This window comes from Bemisia tabaci, chromosome 8, assembly GCF_918797505.1.
Source record: "Bemisia tabaci chromosome 8, PGI_BMITA_v3".
NCBI classification, from domain to species: domain Eukaryota; kingdom Metazoa; phylum Arthropoda; class Insecta; order Hemiptera; family Aleyrodidae; genus Bemisia; species Bemisia tabaci.
Genome location: NC_092800.1, coordinates 28395229 through 28414113, shown reverse-complemented (window position 1 = coordinate 28414113; position 18885 = coordinate 28395229). Strand labels below are relative to the sequence as shown.

Here is an 18885-nt window from a genome sequence, read left to right as displayed (position 1 = left end):
CTCGAGAGACGGGGGCCTTAGGGCGGTCTGAAGGCCTCCACCTGAAAATTTTTGAATTCTTGAAGCATCTAAATGCAGTTGGAGTCAATTTCGTTATGAATAATTGCCTTTAAGTTCTTTTCTCCGTTTCTTCCGTCTATCTTCTTTCTCTTTCTTTCCCACCTTTTCTTGGGCGAACACCCCCTCCCCCTGGATCCATCTATGTTTTCTCATATTGGCGATCTTTTGCGTGGCTCAGCGCGGACAAATTTTTAGACAATAATGTCTCCATGCGACAAGCAACTCATGTTTGCCGGTAGGCCTACTTTTCTGCGCTTGCGTTGAAGTCTCTGAATTGAGAATTGCACTTTGATGCCTTGGTGATCTATCGTGTGGTCACCAAGGCAACCTGCCTGAGAATGCGGTAAACTTGAAAAAGCGTGTTTCCAACTATGAGGATTATGCGCTAAGGAGTAGGTTTCAGACGTTTTGATGTACCCAGCGTGATTTTCGAGCCAATTTACCTTTGAGGAACCGTCTTCAGTTGGCTGAATTTCTTGCATTCAACAGACCCATTGTTTTTTGCGGAATTTAATATACCTGCGAATACTTAAATCGAGATTCTTAGGCACACGTTGAAACCCAATCATTCAGAAATTCAATAAACTACTCAAGAAGTCAAAATGCGTTCGACAATCCCTTATGACATCATGACAAACACCGCTTCATACCGTCCTCTCGCATCTAAATAGTCGTGTATGACAGTAGTTGTGGGGCCACCGGATTTGTATGTTCTTATTAAACTAACCTAACCTAACCTGACCTGACCTAACTTAACCTAACCTAGCCTAGCCTAACCTAACCTTAACCTAACCTTAACCTAACCTTAACCTAACCTTAACCTAACCTAACCTAACCAACCTAACCCAACCTAACCTAACGTAACCTAAACCTAACCAAACATAAACCTAACCTAAGCAACCTAACCCAACCTAACCTAACCTAACCTAACCTAACAGAAGGATATTTTGGCCAAAATAGCCTAACTTTTTCTAGCCTAATTTAACCTTACCTAACCTGACCTCACCTATCCGACAAGTTTTGTGGCCGTATAAATGCCTTTTTGTTTCAAGATTTTGGTTGTGGGATCACGAAGAATGGCCCCACAACCTGGAGGAGAAGCATGTGCAGAGGCCCCACAACCGTAGATCATACGATCCCTTAGCCTACCCATCAGGGGAAACAAACCAAAACGCACATACGCCTAAACCGCACGAGCCACCGTAGCCACTCCAGATGCTAGTGATAAGAGAAAGTTATATGCCCCCTCCCCATGGGGGCACCCGCGAGGCGCAGTTGCCAAACTTGCATCCGAGAAATCAATTCTCTCCACGCGCCTCGCTGTCGTAAGACGGACACTCAACCGGCAATTCGAGTGCCAAATGGCGGCCGACCATGGCACGCTCCGATGGTAAAATAAGTGGATTATAGGGTTGCTCGACAACGCTGACCACCCTGAGCTGGGAGCTGGCGTGCGGTCGAGTTTTATCACTGTAACTTTTTCCATCCGGACGCCAGTACCAGACACTCGCTCGCTGGGATCGCTCTTCGCTCTCGTTCGTTCCGCTGTGCTTCGATATCTCGTACGGTTTCCGACTTGGATTTTTTTTTAAAATATATCGAGTTTGGGGTTTTGGGGTAATCAAGTGACCCGGTGCAAATGCCTGTTCGGCTCGCTTGAATGACTCCTGCTTTTGAAAGCCTGAATAATTCAATTTCTTAAAATTTTCGACATTTTCGAAAAATTTTGGAATTTTTAAGTCTGCATTGTTCTTCCTCCTCTGACCTATCTGGCTCACGGACTGTGTGTTTTGATTGTGGTTCTTGAAAGCTGAGGCGATTAGAAGCGATTCGAATTTTTCAAAAATTTCCTAGGAAGTTTTGGGAAAATTTAATTTTTTTCGTGGCTCCGAAAAATGTCTTAATTAATCTCCTGTATACCGGTTTGACTTTTTTTGAGTCTCTGGTTATCTAGTTAGAGCCTTCTCAAGTGATTTACCTTCTCAAAATTCCAGTCAGTTTGTTGTTGAAATTTTGAAAAGAAGCGCCTAATTTTTTCTCTTTGTATTCAAAGCTCCTAATTCAATTGTGAGAGTTCAAAATCGAAGAAATTGCATGTCTTTGGTTTTGAAAGAGAGGCAAGATTAAAAGCATCAAACATGCATAAATTGAGCAGAAATTTTAGTTTTTAGCTCCCCCCCACCCCCCCAAAATGTGCCTGATTTTCATTCTAGAATATCCAAAAATTAAGGGTTCAGTAAATTTTAAAACATCGAGAGCACAACCACTTCTACCCTAAGTAATTACATAAGTCCAATGAAACTGAATAACTATTACAAAAAATATCAGCGGGTGGAATTGCATTCAGCGTATCCGACAGGCATTTGGCGGGAAGAAAGTTTCGCGTGCGGGAATTCAAATTTTTATTTTCGTGATTTCAGTTGAACAGACAAATAACTACGACAATGATAAGTTAGCTGGAGTTTAGTGAAGTGTTTAAGCTGTTAATAGTTGCAACAATCAAAATTACCATAGGCTTCTCACCATGAAGGCTCAAAGCAATCATATCAGGTAAGATTTTACTTCCTCATTTCCAGTCAATGTATGCTCCTTAATACAGTTTTCATTTTTTCATTGCACACCAATTCAACGAAAGTTCAAAATCCAATCTCACCATATTTAATACTCTGGTGTATTATTGAAGTAAAAATTTCAAATATTTCGAGACATTTTCTCATTAGCTTGAAGATATTTTTGTGGAAGAACAGGAGAAAAGATTTGACTGCTGCAATTTAAGTCACTCTACTTTTCCACCCAATTGTGGCATTTTTATCTTGAGACTTCAATTTCAAAATTTTGATCGGTATAAATGTTTCTGCATTGCATTATCGCGAGGGTTATTACAAAAAAAAAAAAAAAAAAAAAACTTTCCCGTGTGATTTTCAGAGGCCTACAGTATCTACAGTATATAACCTTTACGGTAAGTCATAAAGGAACATAGGGGGGGAGGCATCGGACGAATTTATATATCTTGAGAGATGATGAGAAAAAAAATTCAAATTACAGACCTCTTCTGAATGTTTGTCCATTTCTTGCATTGACCTTTGTTTTAGAAAGCCGCATTGATGCCGTGGTACATAATTTAGCCACCGTTACCTCTCACCTAATGTAAAAAAAAACCACACTTAGACCCCCCAAAAAACCCGATTCTCAGGTATTTATTCAACTGAAATTGGATCGCAAAACTGTCAAAAACGAATCTCAATTAGGTGCTCGAGTAAATAGTGTCACTCATTTTCGTTTTTATCCAACGATATTTCTTTGCGCTTACAGAATTATTTATCTCACGCGATATTATAGTAATTCTTTTTGATTTGTACCCTATCACCTGACCTAACGGGTGATATCTTTATTTAGGGGGAAGAGCTGTTCAGAACAGTCACATATGTTTTAAATGATCGATACATGTGTGTCGAGACGTGCATACAACGTCCGTAGAGTCATCGTAATTCCCTTTCGCTGGAACGTTTCCTTCACTAATTCCTATCCTCTAAGTATCCGTGCATTAGGTTGAATTGCGGTCGATCACAATCTTACAGACATTGTGTCGAGTCTTCCTTATACGATGATGTATGACATCAATGTCTTAGCGCGGTCTTGTAACAAACTGTATGATAGGTAGTAATTTATCTGCAAGTGTTACGAAATCGCCTCTGCAGTGTCTCCGCTCATGATGGAGCTCGCAGTCCTTTCTCTCGGAAAAGCGGTCATGTTTACTTCCTGCGAGTCGAAGTGTCATTAAAAGTTCATTTTCTTGATCGATACAGCTCCAGGTCATATCTAATGCGAGTATTGTTTCAGGAAATCTCAGAGAACTTGAGGTGTGGGGAGCAGAGGAGAGAGAAATGAATAAGCTGTCGTGTGCAAGACGGTTGTTACGTATGACTCTCGTATAATGCAACGAAACAACGGAGTGTTATGAGTTGTTTCATCCGGTTTTAATTTTGACATTTCTGCGAGAAATCGAACCAATTCCACGACTCCGTCCAGAAAAAAACTAACCAACCCAATTGTATCTTTTTCATGGCACAGCATACAGTTTTGAGGTGGTGTGAGAGGGCATTAGTAGGAGACTTAAACGAAGGGAGAGGAAAGTAAGAAAAGCGAGTAAGTGTCGATCAGGCATTTAAAATATAGAAAAATAAATTGGACTTTTCTTTGTTAGGTGTCACTTTTGCCTACCGATTTTTCCTCCGTATTATTACTGTTACAAAGAGCAGTTATTTGATGAATTCAGTCAGTGCGTCGCAAATTTTTATGAAATGTTCATCAATCTTGTAAGTTTTTCAAGGGCCTCTCAACCACTTTGAGGATTAGGTTCTTCAATGACGCAATTGTTTACTAAACAACTAGGAGCTGATTGAAACTAACTTAAAACAAATGATTTATTCATAAATAATATTTTCCACGTTCATTTTGAGATTTTAAAAAACAGCATGTACTTGTACATGTCAATGCTGACAAGAACTTCAATAACTTCAAGCTTTTTCAATCTTAAATCAAACAATAAAGGTAAAACGAACAGAACCAATTTCAGAAAAATTAAAGCTTCTCAGCAGCATAAGTTTTTCCTAGAATTTCATCGAACATGTAACCGAACCGATTGATTTTAATGTCCCAAAACATTATAGGGAGCCCTCTTTTTGGTGCACAGTCGTGAGCATTGAATATTTGATTGGACAGTATCATACAACGCCTGGATATTAGTAGTTTAATAGTATTAAAAGTGTACCAGATTTTCTTGGAAGTCACCTCCGAAGTGCATCAATACGGGTTCCTCATTATGAAGTAATTACGATACCTTTGGAACTGGCCCAAATCCACGGTGGACAGAAAAGCACTAAAAATACGACCATGGCCCGAGTATGATGAGCTACACATTATTTTTTAAACCAATCTGAAATTTCTCATTTTTTCTTCTCTATTTTTTTCTCCGGAATTTTCAAAACAGATCGTGACAGGTTTGATCTTACCTGAGGCGACCCACAGACGCATTTATCTCGGTAATTTCGCTCGTTTGCCTGTCGAGTATGGTTGTAATTTGCTCGCAGATGAATACGGGGGCAATACTACTTGGCGTTTCAAAAACCGATGCAACAAACGATAGTGGCGTACGCATAGACGATAATTCGCCTGCAGGCGTCAGTATACAGCGTTGTCACATTTTAAATTATTACTGTCATAAGCGATATATCATATTTTTTCCTCTACGTACAGTGAAATCTGTTCATGACGGAAACTGTTCAGAGCGGAAAAGCGATTTTAACGGCAATTTTTTCTTGTTCCGTGGCACATAAATGCATGTAAATGTCGCAGGCAATTAGCAATCGTCGGCAATTTTCAAGCCAGTGGTAATTACATGTTATAGAAAAGCATAACATTCAAAAACAAAATAATAAGATTAGAGTGCTGATTATGTTGCCTTCAATGTGAGTAAACACTTTTCCCTCCGTAAAAACATAGTAGAAATAAGCACTCTCAGAAGAGCGTGCAGTGAACTCCGTGACATTATTTGGGTTGAGATCGGACAGGCAACTAAACTCACTTCGTGACAAAGCTTAGAGTATCACAAAAAATGAAGGCGCTCCAAGGCGAACTGATGCTTTTGAAGACCATAACCCTAATAAATCATATTATGTCGATGCGTATTATTGCGAGTTATTGAAACAACATGTGAACTGCTTGCAAATTGCCGGCGATTGCTAATTGCCTGCGACGTAAAAAAAATTGTTCGTAGCGTAAACCCGATGTCAACGGAAACATTTCTCGGTCCCATGAGATCCCGTCAACAGCAGATTTTAATGTATATACATCTATACTCCATACCAATACTCAAACTTGATCTTCAAAAAGTCGGATTTAAATTAAAACCAGAATTAATGGCCGATCGCACTCTTTAATACTCTGAGGGAAGAATTGGTAACATTATTTCCCATATTATTTATTTAGTTTTATCCCTCTTTGTTCGAATAGAAAGCATAAGATATCTACTTTAGGAGTGTGAGGGTTTTCTGGAAAATATCTCAGACCTCAACCCCGTTTGTATAAGTTCAGCCAATTTCGAAGTTTTTAAGGGCATTGCAGAGCAGTTTTCATAGGATTAATGTTTCCTCCATGAATATATTTGGTTTGAGAGGATCAAGAATTCTGTGGATGCGTTTAATTTTCCGAAAGCTAAGAATCGAGTTTTTGTTGAAAAGTCGGCAACCATGCACGCACAAAGCAACACGTTGATAAACATGTATGAAATGAATAAGTATATGAGATTCCGAGAAAAGTATTCCAATGTCTCAACTCAAGATTACGCGTCAGGTTGACGCAAAAATTGCGTCATTGAAGAAACCAATCCTCAAACACGGTTGAGAGGCTCTTGAGAAACTTCTGAAATGGATTATCATATCATAAGAATTTGCGACGCGCGTGGATGAATTCTTCAAAGATCTGTCTCGTGCAACAGTAAAATTTACGGAAGAATTACCGATAAGCAACAGAGATACTTAACAAAGAAACGTCCTAATTTTGTCCCATTTTTTTAATATGCCGGATTGACACGTATTCGCCATTCTTACTTTTCTCTCCTTTCGTTAAAGTCTCCAAGTGATTACCTCTTAAATTACTCCGAAACCGACTTTTATACTTTGAAAAAGGTACCACTAATTTATAAAATTAATAAAACTACTAGATAAGCGTAACTTTTCAAATTTAATAACCATTTTCATGCATTAGTCAGGACAACGAAATCGATCTTCTTTTTTTTTCTTTTTAAAAATCAAAGCAAATAAATTCAGAATCTTGAAGAAAGACCTGGCTATGTCATTATATGCATACAATATGATTAGCAGTAGAGAGTTTTCACTCCTAAAATCGGTTAATGTTTCTCTACTTCAGACCATGGAATGCTAAATTGAATTATGTTTTGAGGTTGATTCAAGAGCCTTTGTATATATTCCACCTTTCAGCTCTCAAAAAACGATAGATCAGTTATTTTGAGCGGGAAGTTATAAATATTTAGTCCGTCAAAACGAGAAAAAAATCTCAAGCAAAGCAGAGCGAGCCTTAAATGAAGTTTTTAAGATCTTTTTAGATAAACGGAAACTCTTCACGACAAGGAAAACAATTACTCGTGGACGGTTAAATATTGAAAACACAACGATTAATTTCTTCGCAGTTTAATTTTGAGGAAAGTCCGATCCATACATATCGACTCATACCACTAAAAGTGGTCCTGCCGTTCGCTAATATTAGACTCACTAGCGCGTCTGAAACATTTCAATAATTTTAAGTTCATGACCTTAATTTGGTATTCTAGACAGTCAAAAGAGCGGCAGTAGGAGCTGATTCATCCAGTTTGTTGATTCTGATCCAAAGAATAGCTGTACACTTAATCACTTTATTCTTATTTATGTGTAGGCGACCAGTTTGCAAATTTGCCAGATTTTTCCAGGGTATTTCAAGCTTCTTTGCCGCCTTAAAGTATTTTCGGGGATATTGGTCTACTTCCCTTAATTTCGCAAGTGCGACCAGTTTATTCTTCGGGTCATATTTTCCTCTCTCTTTCATTTAAAAAAAAAAAAAAAAAAAAAAAAAAAAAAAAAAAAAAAAACCACATGGTACTATTTAGCAAAAGTTTAAAGCTTAAAAATTGCAGCTCTTTTGTAACTTTATGAATTATCGTCGCTTTCTTAGAATTCGTTATCAACATCAACTTTTCTGCAAGTGAGCGATCATATTCAATGATAAAATCATCCTTCAGCCGGCTGCCGACATTTCTCAAAATTAGAAGAAAACGATCAGGAAACTTAAATAATTTTACTTAATATCTCAAAAAAGTAAGTTTTGCATTAGAATTTTTCAGACACAGTGAAATAATGACAACTTACAAAAAATAAAAACATACACTTCGCAACACTCAACATCATCTCAGGAAATTCTTGCTAGCATTTTGTAAATCTTGAATACATGGATCTACGGATCTTCTTCAAGGCACGCTTATATTTTCCAACTATTATAATCTTTCACTAAGCGAATGATAATTCATCATTGAGACATGGTGTAGGTTGTAATGGATAGCTGACTCTCCATCTTTATGTTTGAAATTTTCATCGTGTGAGGTAGTGAAAAGGCGAACTTTTTGCATTGTAGGTAACAAAGACTTGTCGACAGGCTGTGCGCGAAATTAAAATTAATGACGAGGAAAATTTCCGTTCTCCTCCTCAGAATATTTAAACGTGGCGCAGAAGATGTTTACATTAAGTTGAATCCTACATATCTCATCTTTTTTCAAATGTCCGATTTGATGTATTTCTTAATCAATAAAACTGATAAATGCGGGAAAAGTTCCGTTTTAGAAGTGAAGTAAGATGAAGAAAAGGTCGAGATGAAAAGGAAAAAGAGGATGAGCTATTCAAAGTTCCCAAAATGAAATTGAATCGTTATAACTTCAGTATATTAACCGAAAAATTACATGAAATTGAAGAAATATTTTAATTTTGAATGCCAATTTTGTATTAAAAAATAAACTCTTCTCGTTGTATGACATCCCGACTGTCCGCATTGAACCCATACGTTTAGGTTTCGGATGGAACTTAATTATCTATGAATTTCAGTCATATTTTAATCTCTCTTCGGAAAACTGCTTAACTTAATTTCTTGAAAACTTTCTTGATGTTTCTTCTCTTTACAGAATATTCTGTACAGAGTTGAAGCTGTTAAGTTGGGTTGCTCCTCTTCAAAAAAATAGAACGGGAGAGGAAATATTGAAACACCGCAAAGGGGATAAGTGGTTTAGCCATCAATATTTCAACCTTCTATTCAAAAGCTGTCATTTCAAAGTCAAAGAAGTCTGAGGGCCGATTATTGACATTAATAGACAGAGCTATAGACAAAGAAGAGATAGGGAATATGGCGAGCGATCTGATTGGTTGAAATGGGTGGCCTATAGATTGAAGGAGAAAATGATGGACTAGCTATAGGGTCTCTCGTGGGCTGCCGTTAGTTCGTCTATTACCTACCTACAGTGTCCAATGCAAACACCCAATTCCACCGAAAGGATCCCTCCATATCTCTTTTGTCTCCTTTGTCTATCAATGTCAACAATCAGCCTACAGGAGCGATTCTATGGGTTGAAGCAGATGGTTATAGACTAACTTCTTTGTCCATTGCAACCACCCGCCTCCACCAATAGAACCATCCATATCCTTCTTCTTCTCCATGTCTATCGCTTTGTCTACCAATTATAACAATCAGCCCGCTGGTGGCGGAACCAAGCAGTGCGGTGGCAGGCCGAAAGAAGCCCTCGAAAGTGTGTTTTACGGCGAGCACACGTAGACAGGTACTCAGCCGTATAAGACAAGTGCTTGAACACTGTTATTGAGTACAGGTAGCGCAAAGCGCGGTGCCGCCGTTGAAAAAGGAGCAGGGAATACATAATGACCCACGCTGCCTTGGCGTCGCGACGCGGAGCGCCGCGCCGGGCCGGCGTGCGGCATTCCGCGCGACGACTGCATCCCGCATCCTGAGTGCGCGATCTCGCTCTGCGCCTGCGCGCACGCAACGCTTTCTTTTCCTCGTGCCGGGTCCAGCTTCCACGCCACACCACAGCGCACATGAGGAACTGGTTCCTACGCAGCTCGCGCTAGGTTTGAGGTGATGCTAGGTTAGGTTTTTCGCCCGCAGTTGGACGAATTTAGGCTGTAAATAACAATAAGGAAATAAATAAAAATGAAAATAGCTTCTGTGCACATAATTGGGCTACGTTTTGCAATTCGGAACTATCCAGACCCAGTAAAAGTGAGTCAGCCTGACTATGATTCATAAACTACCCTGAGTCTGACTGAAGGGAAGGGTAGTTTATTTATGAAACATAGTTCAAACACAGAAATTCTTTAATTTTTGAGTACGTGACCACTAGTGATTTTTTCCCCCTTTTTTTTAATACAAAAATTTGATTCCAAGCTCTTTTTAAGGAAATTCTGAGGTTTTAAACCTCTTGATATCTATTGTATTTATGGCGACTTTGCAGTTTTAATGATATGCATGACAAACGCTGGCCATCGAAGTTCGCAGACGCTCATCTTCGGAAACTTGCAAACAATTTATTTCATCCGACGTGGATTAGAGACTTCATGATTTAAACGAACTGTATATGAGACGTGAATTACGGTGGCGTGGCGTGCTTGGCGATTTATCGATAGCCCTCTGGGTCCTAAGCTGGGGGATATAGCCTTTTAAACCTATGGAAAAGGATCGATAAACAGGGTCTTCGTGACGAACACATTGATAATCGATGCTATACCATTTGTTCAAACGGGAAAATATCGATAATCCATCATTCACGCCTCCCCACAGGTGAATTAAACACTGGGAATCCCGGTGATATTGGGGAAAAAGCGTGTGGGTCTCTTTTTAAGAGGATTTTTCGGCAAGAAAGTCCGGTTTTAGAGCCGGGAAAATTTCAACATCCTGCTAAGTTGATCAATTGTGTGGTTGAGTCATTGAACGGAGGAGTCGATTCACACATCCTCCTCATTCTGATTCACTAAATAAAAATTTCATCGGAACTTGTAGTGCAGGTACGTTAAACGTTGTGTTAATGTCTAATGTCCGTTTGATTCAATAGGTAATGACCCTTCAAGCAACGACACTCGCTATCTATGCCCTTCGAGCCGTGATCCCGCTGACCCTTCACTCTGTTGCCAATATATCTTTAAATTCCGAATTTCTTCACGTAGAAGCCCGTGCAATCGCATTTATTCGAAGATTTGGCAATGCTGTTTGCCCTGAGAAAGAGCGCAAATCTCGTGAGTCCCAAGTGAATCCGAATATAAATTGCATTCTGCACTCTGAGATTGCGATTAACTTATTCAATTTACTTCAAATTATTCTCGCGCAGATCCACCTTGCTGCTTTCACTCAAACTTGTCCGGTTAACACCGGGATTGGAACAGTTCAAGGTCGCAAGCAATCTCTCCTTAAGCGACCTTTGTTGCAGATTGTCTGATCGCCCCTGAAAGGAAAGATAAGAATATTGCATATAATATAGTCTTAAAAGTTTGATACCCAGACACTGAGAAGTATCAGGTACATCATCATGAAAATATCAGCTTTTCTGGCGGTTTTAGGTTGCGCTGAGCAAAGTGCCTGTTTGTTAAAGAATACGATGGCTTACGCTGAATAACATGATTTTAGTTACAAAAAAGTAAACAAAAAAACATACAAAAAGAAAATTTTGAAGGGGACAGTCACAAGACAATTTTATAAAAAAGTGATAAAAATCGTGAACTCACTTGCGCTATGTTAATTAAGTTCGCTACCGGCTGATGATGGGGCCATGTTGACCCCGAAACGTGTCCCAACTAAATTAACACAACGCAAGTGAGTTCGCGATTTTTATCACTTTTTTATAAAACATACAAAAACCATAGAAAACCAAAATTATATGTATTCATCAAATATTTCTGGTTGTCATAATTAAGTAAAAGCTCAGTGTGACAAGGGTAGTTCCGTTTTCAAAGCTTAATTATTACACGGAGAAAATAAGATAGCCGTCACAATCAACGGCTGGTTAAAGGTGCGCCAGCTACCCTGCGGTAGTTGTGATAACTACCGCGGTAGAGAACACAACTACCGGCTGGTGACTGGTTTTGACGACCATTCTATTTTTCCGTAGTACATGGCAAATTAAACTCCGTGCTTGACGCAACAAAGCTCCTCGTTTCAACCAGCAACTGTCAAGAAAAGTTGTTTCTTTGTGGCGAGTCTGATCATCCATAATATATTTGTACGGTATAGTATCGCATGAGTATACTGATTTCAATTTCATTTTCGTTATTTGATCGTATATTTGACGCAGTCTGAAACAATCTTCTTCTTCCTAAATCGTATCTAAAAATCAAATTTTAGCGGAAGCGATAGCTCATAGGCTTAGAGTATTATTTCCTGCAAAGTGACCGCAAAGTTCCCAGTCCCAAAGCGTTTTGTACCGCCGCAAAAAATAGAATTTGCAAGTCACAGTTGTTTTTGACCATGAAAATGGTAGATGGTACGCGCGATTAGTTTAACAACAGGAAAAAGTCGGGGGGAAAAGGCGATGACTGATTAAATCTGAACTGCTCACTGGATCAGTGGATCATGGACATCGAGTGATGCAGGCCTGCGGGTGCCCCTTTTAGTAGCGCAGATTTCCCCTGAAAGATTCGCTCACATAATTACACTCTTCTATAAGTTCTAGGGCGCGATTAGCCGTTTACTTGAACATGGTCGGCCTCAACTTATTTTGCACTGTTTTGTATATGAATAAAAAAACTATGATGAAGATCGTCTTGAAATTTAAAGAATAAAAGCTGCGTTTTCAGCTGAATTGATAAAAAATCATAAAAATGTTCTGTTTTCGTTGGGCATAAGTCTAGTAGATCTACTAGAAATACGTTTAACAGAGCACTACGAATCTGGTACTAACTACTAGAGTTCACAAAGGAATTCTATAGCAAGACAGTGTAATAACCACTACTATCATTCATATCCCCGTGTGCTCTTCGTTCATGAGATAATAAAATTAGACTTAAAAAATTGTTGATGAAACCACATTACCATGTGTGAAAGCGATACTAGGCCAGATAAAAAGATTTTTCGGTTTTCGGCTACTCATAATGTGAAAACAGAAGTTGAGCTATGAGCCGTTTTACAAATAAATGCAATGATTGCGACTCAGGTCATGCTTTAATAAAATGAAACAACGTGCAAGACTAAAGTGTGTGATGAAGACCAAAGTGTTCGTCGAAACGTTTGCTTGTCCACCATGTTAAGGTAAAATTGTAAATTTATTAACATCCTCTTGCGCACTGTTTTATTTTATTAAAGAATGACCCGAGTCGCAATCATTGCATTTATTTGTAAAATCGGCTAATAGCTCCATTTTTGTTATCACTACCAGATAAATATACCCAACCAACGATGAGATGAAATTAGCTTCATTTCTGCCAGATTTGGCCTCAAAGCTGACAATGTTTATGGCAGGACAAACTTACAATCAGCTCGAGCGACTGTTGGTGCCAAAGTTAATTAGTTAGAGGTGAAACTGCTGCCAAGTGGAGCTCATACAGCATCTCTCCTCTCGTTTGACCGAATGACAATGCCGATCAAATTAGAGGGAAAATATGGCAACGGATGTTCAAACTTTCACGCTTTCTATGCGTTAACTGTGAATTTTCACAATAACCAGCAGTTTCACTCTAAAGGTTTCTTAGTGCGCTCCACAAAAGTTCGAGAATGTTTAAAGTTTTGTCGTGACTGATGGAATAGGCAATGGTTTAATACGGTGTGAGAGAGAGGGAACACTATTCGAACTTCCCAATCGTATTTCGAAGTCCTTTATTCTGAGAAGGACTCTTTGAATTACTCAGAAAATAACTTTTAGATACCAGTATGATTGGGAATATTAATACTTGGAGTAGGTATCTGAACTTAGAAAGAGAGAGAGGGAGATGAATGCGAGAGAGGAGAAAGGACAAAATGGAGGAAGGAGGTGCAAAATGAGGAGAGTGTTGTTGTTTTTTTCGGCATAAATGTTAATTTCCATAGTGTGTTTCAATCTCTTGCATTACTAGTTTTGGTCAATATCGTTCAGCAATATTGCATCAATATCTCCCTTGTAAATCCATTTTTGTCTCCGAAGTGGCCGTATTTATGCCGAAAAGAACTATGCTGTACCAACACCCATGCACATATAGTTCTTTTTGATTTAATTCATTTTTACATAGTTCCATAGCATAACACGAACATGTGATTTTGCCACAACCTTGTCGTAATGTTGTGAGATAAATATTATTCCCCTGCAATATTATTTCCCTCTTCCCTGTTGCACAGTGGAGAAGCGGAAGAATTTGAATCAAAGTTTATTCTATATACGCCGCGCCGGGATCCCTGCATACAAAAACGTCCTTAAAAGTCTAGAAAAATCTTATTGGCATATCCAACCATTAGTCAAAACCACTCAAAGTTATCCAATGATGCCAATAATTTCGTAACGCGGACCACAGGGCACAGCAGTCGCGGAAGAGTCCTCATTAAGATGCCAAATTGTGCAGATACTCCACATTAATCTACAGCCAAAGGCAATGCGGCCGTGCTACGGAAGAACGCCACACGAACATTCGAGAGTTGCCAAATTCCCACCCACAAAATGTTCATTTTTGAGGGAGGTTATGAATATTTTTTCTTGACATTTTCAGATCTTTTAGATTAAATGAAGATGTTGCATGTGTGAGGAATTTGCGATTTGACTGTTGATTCTTTTGTAAAAGTTTGCAAGAAACACGATGGTGCCACTGGTTTTCTCTGAAATCAACTCCCAAGCTAAAAAAAAGCTCTCAAGTTGAGGCCAAAGTAGAGGGGATATCCCACGCTATCCGGAGAGTCTATCTCTACATCAAGACAAACTCTTCATGCGAGGATAGGGAGCACATACATTGACAGGGCTGCCACTCTATTTGGGGAATCTAAAACTAAAAAAATGGCAACCCTGCTAATGTATTTGCTCCCTATCTTTCCATGGAGAGTTTGTCTTGATGCAGAGATGGACTCTCCGGATAGCGTGGGATACCCCCTCCATTTTGGCCTCAACTTGATAGCTTTTTTGAGCTTGGGAGTTGATTTCAGAGAAAACCAATGGCACCATCGTGTTTTTCGCGAACTTTTACATAAGAATCAATGGTCAAATCGCAAATTCCTCACACATGCAACATCTCCATTGCAAAAAAAAATTCGTTTGAAATATTCGAGGAAGAATATTCAGTATTTTCACAGTAAATTGATTCTTTATTGAAGAAGATATGACAACGTATGGAGGCACATACGGCGTTTCTCCCTCGCACGCACTGGAAAAAAAAAACCACATTGGATCTGTGGTCCAGACTCTTAAAAACACCGACAAGAAAAAATACTCTTGATTCAATCAGATTTAAGCTTGAATCAAGCCTCTTAATTTGAGCGGATTTCCTTTTGATTTAAGCTTAAATCTGATTGAATCAAGAGTATTTTTTCTTGTCGATGTTTTCAAGAGTCTGGACTCTAGATCCAATGTGTTTTTTTCCAGTGCAGCGCGGCAACGTGGTTGATTAACGACCCGCGTATCGCCGCGCGGGGCGCTCTGAGCTAATCGCCGACAAATGGCTATCGGTTTCGATCGCCACCGTCGAAAAACAGCGTTGGTTACGCGGCGGCGGCGGCGGCGGCGAATTTGACGCGCGCCGGACGTTTGAGTCGAATTCGCTTTCACAAGCTTTTGGGAGGCGGCCAAGCCCTGATGTCACGGCGTTTTGGCGGCCGCCGCTCGCGTTTGATTGGATTACCGCACGAATTTCGTAAGAGCTTTTGGCCTTCCTGGAAGAGGAGCCAGCCGCCCCGCGTCCGTTTCGGCGGAAAGGCTCCGACGCGATCGTTTTACCGATCGAAATGCGCTCTACCGGCTTCCCTTCGCCTTCCGCAACTTTCAAAGTTGATTCGGACGCGTTTACACGAAAGAACTCCATCTGGAGTGTTTAGAGTACCTGTATACGGAGAGTATGGACAGATCTGAAACTCCGAAAGTCCATCAGGCCTTCACCGATGCCTCCGCGAATAAAGTTAGGGTCCAAAAGGGCAGCCAACCTATGAATTTCGAATGTCCAGAGCGATTTACAAATCAAATTGTTACGAACCGTTGTTTAGAAAGCATGTATTTGGCTTACTTTTTGCATGAATTTACTTATTTTTGCGAAAGAAAGCTCATTTATGTACATTCTTAGCCATCTTGGTTAGAATTGAAATCTGTAGGCTGGCAGTGAAATTTTGTGTGTTAGAAGTTGCTCAGAAGGGTGGCTGCACTTTTGGGCCCTAAGCCCTCCATGAACCGATCTGTCCATACTCTCCCTATACAGGTACTCTAGGAGTGTGTAGGTGGATTAGCTTAGAGTACCTATATAGCGAGAGTATGGACGGATCGCTTCATGGAGGGCTTAGGGCCCAAAAGACAGCCACCCTTCTAACCAACTTCTAACGCACATAATTTCACTGCCAGTCTTTGGTTTCAGGACATTCCGTCGACAATTTTTGGTCCACGCACCTGTTTTATCCAGTATAGTTTACATCCATGAGTAAAATGAGCGACAGTGACTTGGTTCGAGCATCATATTTAAGTCCGATTTTAAAATTATATCGACAATATCGAAATGAGAAAATTGAAAGAGAAGTAAGTGTTGTTATGGTGACTCATGTTTTAAATGAAATGTTTCTTTCTTCTTGCGATCATCTTAGTAAACGTAGCAAACATTTGTAAAACATTTTCCAGCGATGGCATCGATATTAATCTCAATGAGTCGTGTGTTGAAAGGAACTGTACAAAAATGAATCATAGAAGGGAAAAAACAACGCAATTTTTATTTTTATATTTAATCTCTATATATTTTCCTTTAATACATATATTTTTTCATCAATTTAAATGAGAATAGTCCATGCAGAGCTTGCAAGCATTCCAAAATCATGAGTTGAAAAACGCTGACTCTGCAAGTTAAAATATTAGAGCCAAACAGAGCGGAGCGGCGTGCAGCCAGCCCGAGAGGCTCACTGGCGCCTACAAACCTAAAGGGGTACTTCACGCATTGCGCAATGTTCGAAGTATCTACTTAGGTTTGTAGGCGCCAATGCATGTTTCGCTCTGGCCGCCCGCTCGCCGTGCCGCGGCATGGCACCTCAAGCAACTATTTCACAACAGAGGTGTTTCTTGGTATCATTCGAAATTTAAGGCGCCCCAACATATTAAGAATGACGGGCATCTTTTAAGAATACGCAGCGTTCTCCGCAAAATAAATCAAGATGCTACGGCACAAAAAGAGAGGGGTAGTCCTAAAACTCACCAAATCCTAGCATCTGTGTTTAATAAAGTTTAGCATAACTTTCAAATTAGATTAGAGAAATAAGTGACTCGATTTAGGCAGAAAAATTCCTGAGTATGCCGTCAAGAATACTTTATTTTGAGTCTCAATAATAGTTGGTACGTGGGCCAAAACTCCCCCGCCGAAAAAACGTGTGGACGTAAATTATTGGGAAAAACAGGTGCGCTGACAAAATGTCCTAAAACCCAGTGTAAAATTGGGCGCGAAACAGGATGGTCCACTGGTCTTCTCTAAGGCAAACCCCAAAACCCGCAATAGAAGCTCTTAAAGTTGAGGCCGTAATGGAGGGGATATCCCACATTGTCCCGAAAGCCCACCTCTATATCAAGTCAAACCCTTCATGCAACGATGGGTAGCGAATACATTAACAGGATTGCCTCTTTGTTTGGAAACTCATCACTGGAAAAAAAACCCACATTGGATCTAGAGTCGAGACTCTTAAAAACATCGACAAGAAAAAGTACTCTTGATTCAATCAGAATCTGGCTTAAATCAAGAACCGCGCAAGCCTCTTAATTTAAGCGGAATTCGTTTTGATTCAAGCAAAAATCCGATTGAATCAAGAGTATTTTTTCTTGTCAATATTTTCAAGAGTCTGGACTCTAGATCCAATGTGTTTTTTTTCCCTCACAAAAAACATGAACAGAGAGGAGGAACAAAGAAAAGGAAACACGGTATCACATTTTACTTAAATACCTCAAAGTTGAGCTCTAATTTTTGTTCGGTTGCCAACCTGGCGTAACACTTGTGGCGTGTGGTACGTGACGTCCACCACTCGATACTTGAATCTCGGGGGACGAGATCCGGTGCAGCAGTCACACGGAAGTTACTTAATCTGTCAATTGTTCATGCAGGAGATGTCACTCAATATGCACCCGTTTTTAATGCACTCTGCTCCGTTCGTCGCACAAGACTTTTTCCCCATGTCTCGCAGATTTACGTCATTTTTTACGTCATTTACGTCATCAGTAAGGAAATTTCTTTCACTGTGAAGCGTTCTTGTATGGACCAAATGGATTGCATTTTGCAAAAAGGAACCACAAAAGATTGTGCAACATTTTTCCCCTTGCAAGTAGAAACTGATCATCCAAACAAGTTTTATCTTTACTCCAAATAAACTATGACTTTTAGACGAAAATTACATTTGTAAATTTAATTTTCTTCATGATATCTGTAATTTCTTGCAAAGAATTCAAGTTGCACAATTTTAGCAACATTGGAATGCTCTTGGTTCCTTTTCGCAAAATGCAATCCAAGTTTAGCTGGAAAGAATCAAATCACATTAAAATTGAACAGAGAAGTTTTGTGTTTCCTCAAGATTAAATTTTGGAGGCGAAATTCTACCCTTATTTTCACATTTGAAATAAATCCCCCTTTTTTGACAGGAGAAAATATTTTAGTACCCTCAAAACTACCTCCAACTCACTCCCCCCAAATGAAGCGACTTGATTGCTCTTGCTTAATTTTAGACCATTTTGCATTTGCATGTTTTTACAAATTTCATGGCTAAAGCCGGAAATGCAATATGCATTACAACCATTGAAAAGTACATTACCGATTTTGTTTTGACATCAAACAAGAAAATAAGGAGATCTGTTCGCCTCAATTAATTCCTCCCTTGCAATCCTCATAAATTTTGAGATTTTTAATGAACAAGAATTGTGCTAATAAGAAGTATTACTGTTAGCAAGTAGAGGAACCGACAATTGCAGTAATGCAAGAGAGTGCAACTCCCTCTTCACTTTTTCACTTTCTCCTCTTCAATAAAGTACAGGAAGCACCCCAAAAAAAGGAAATTCAAGGGTACTGTTTGTTTGTTGCTTGATTAAAATTTTGCGTTCTTACATTAAAAACTGAT

At 39.4% G+C, this 18885-nt stretch overlaps 1 protein-coding gene across 1 annotated transcript in view; it reads left to right on the top strand.

Moving 5' to 3' along the window:
* Window positions 1-1050: 1050 nt before the first annotated feature.
* Window positions 1051-18885, top strand: part of LOC109033968 (peroxidasin homolog) — a 97949-nt gene continuing 80114 nt past the window's right edge. Inside the window, exons 1-2 of the mRNA XM_019046855.2 lie at window positions 1051-1622; window positions 2481-2610. Coding sequence (XP_018902400.2) covers window positions 2585-2610 — 26 coding nt within the window. The 5' untranslated portion in view covers window positions 1051-1622; window positions 2481-2584. The remainder of the gene's footprint in view (window positions 1623-2480; window positions 2611-18885) is intronic.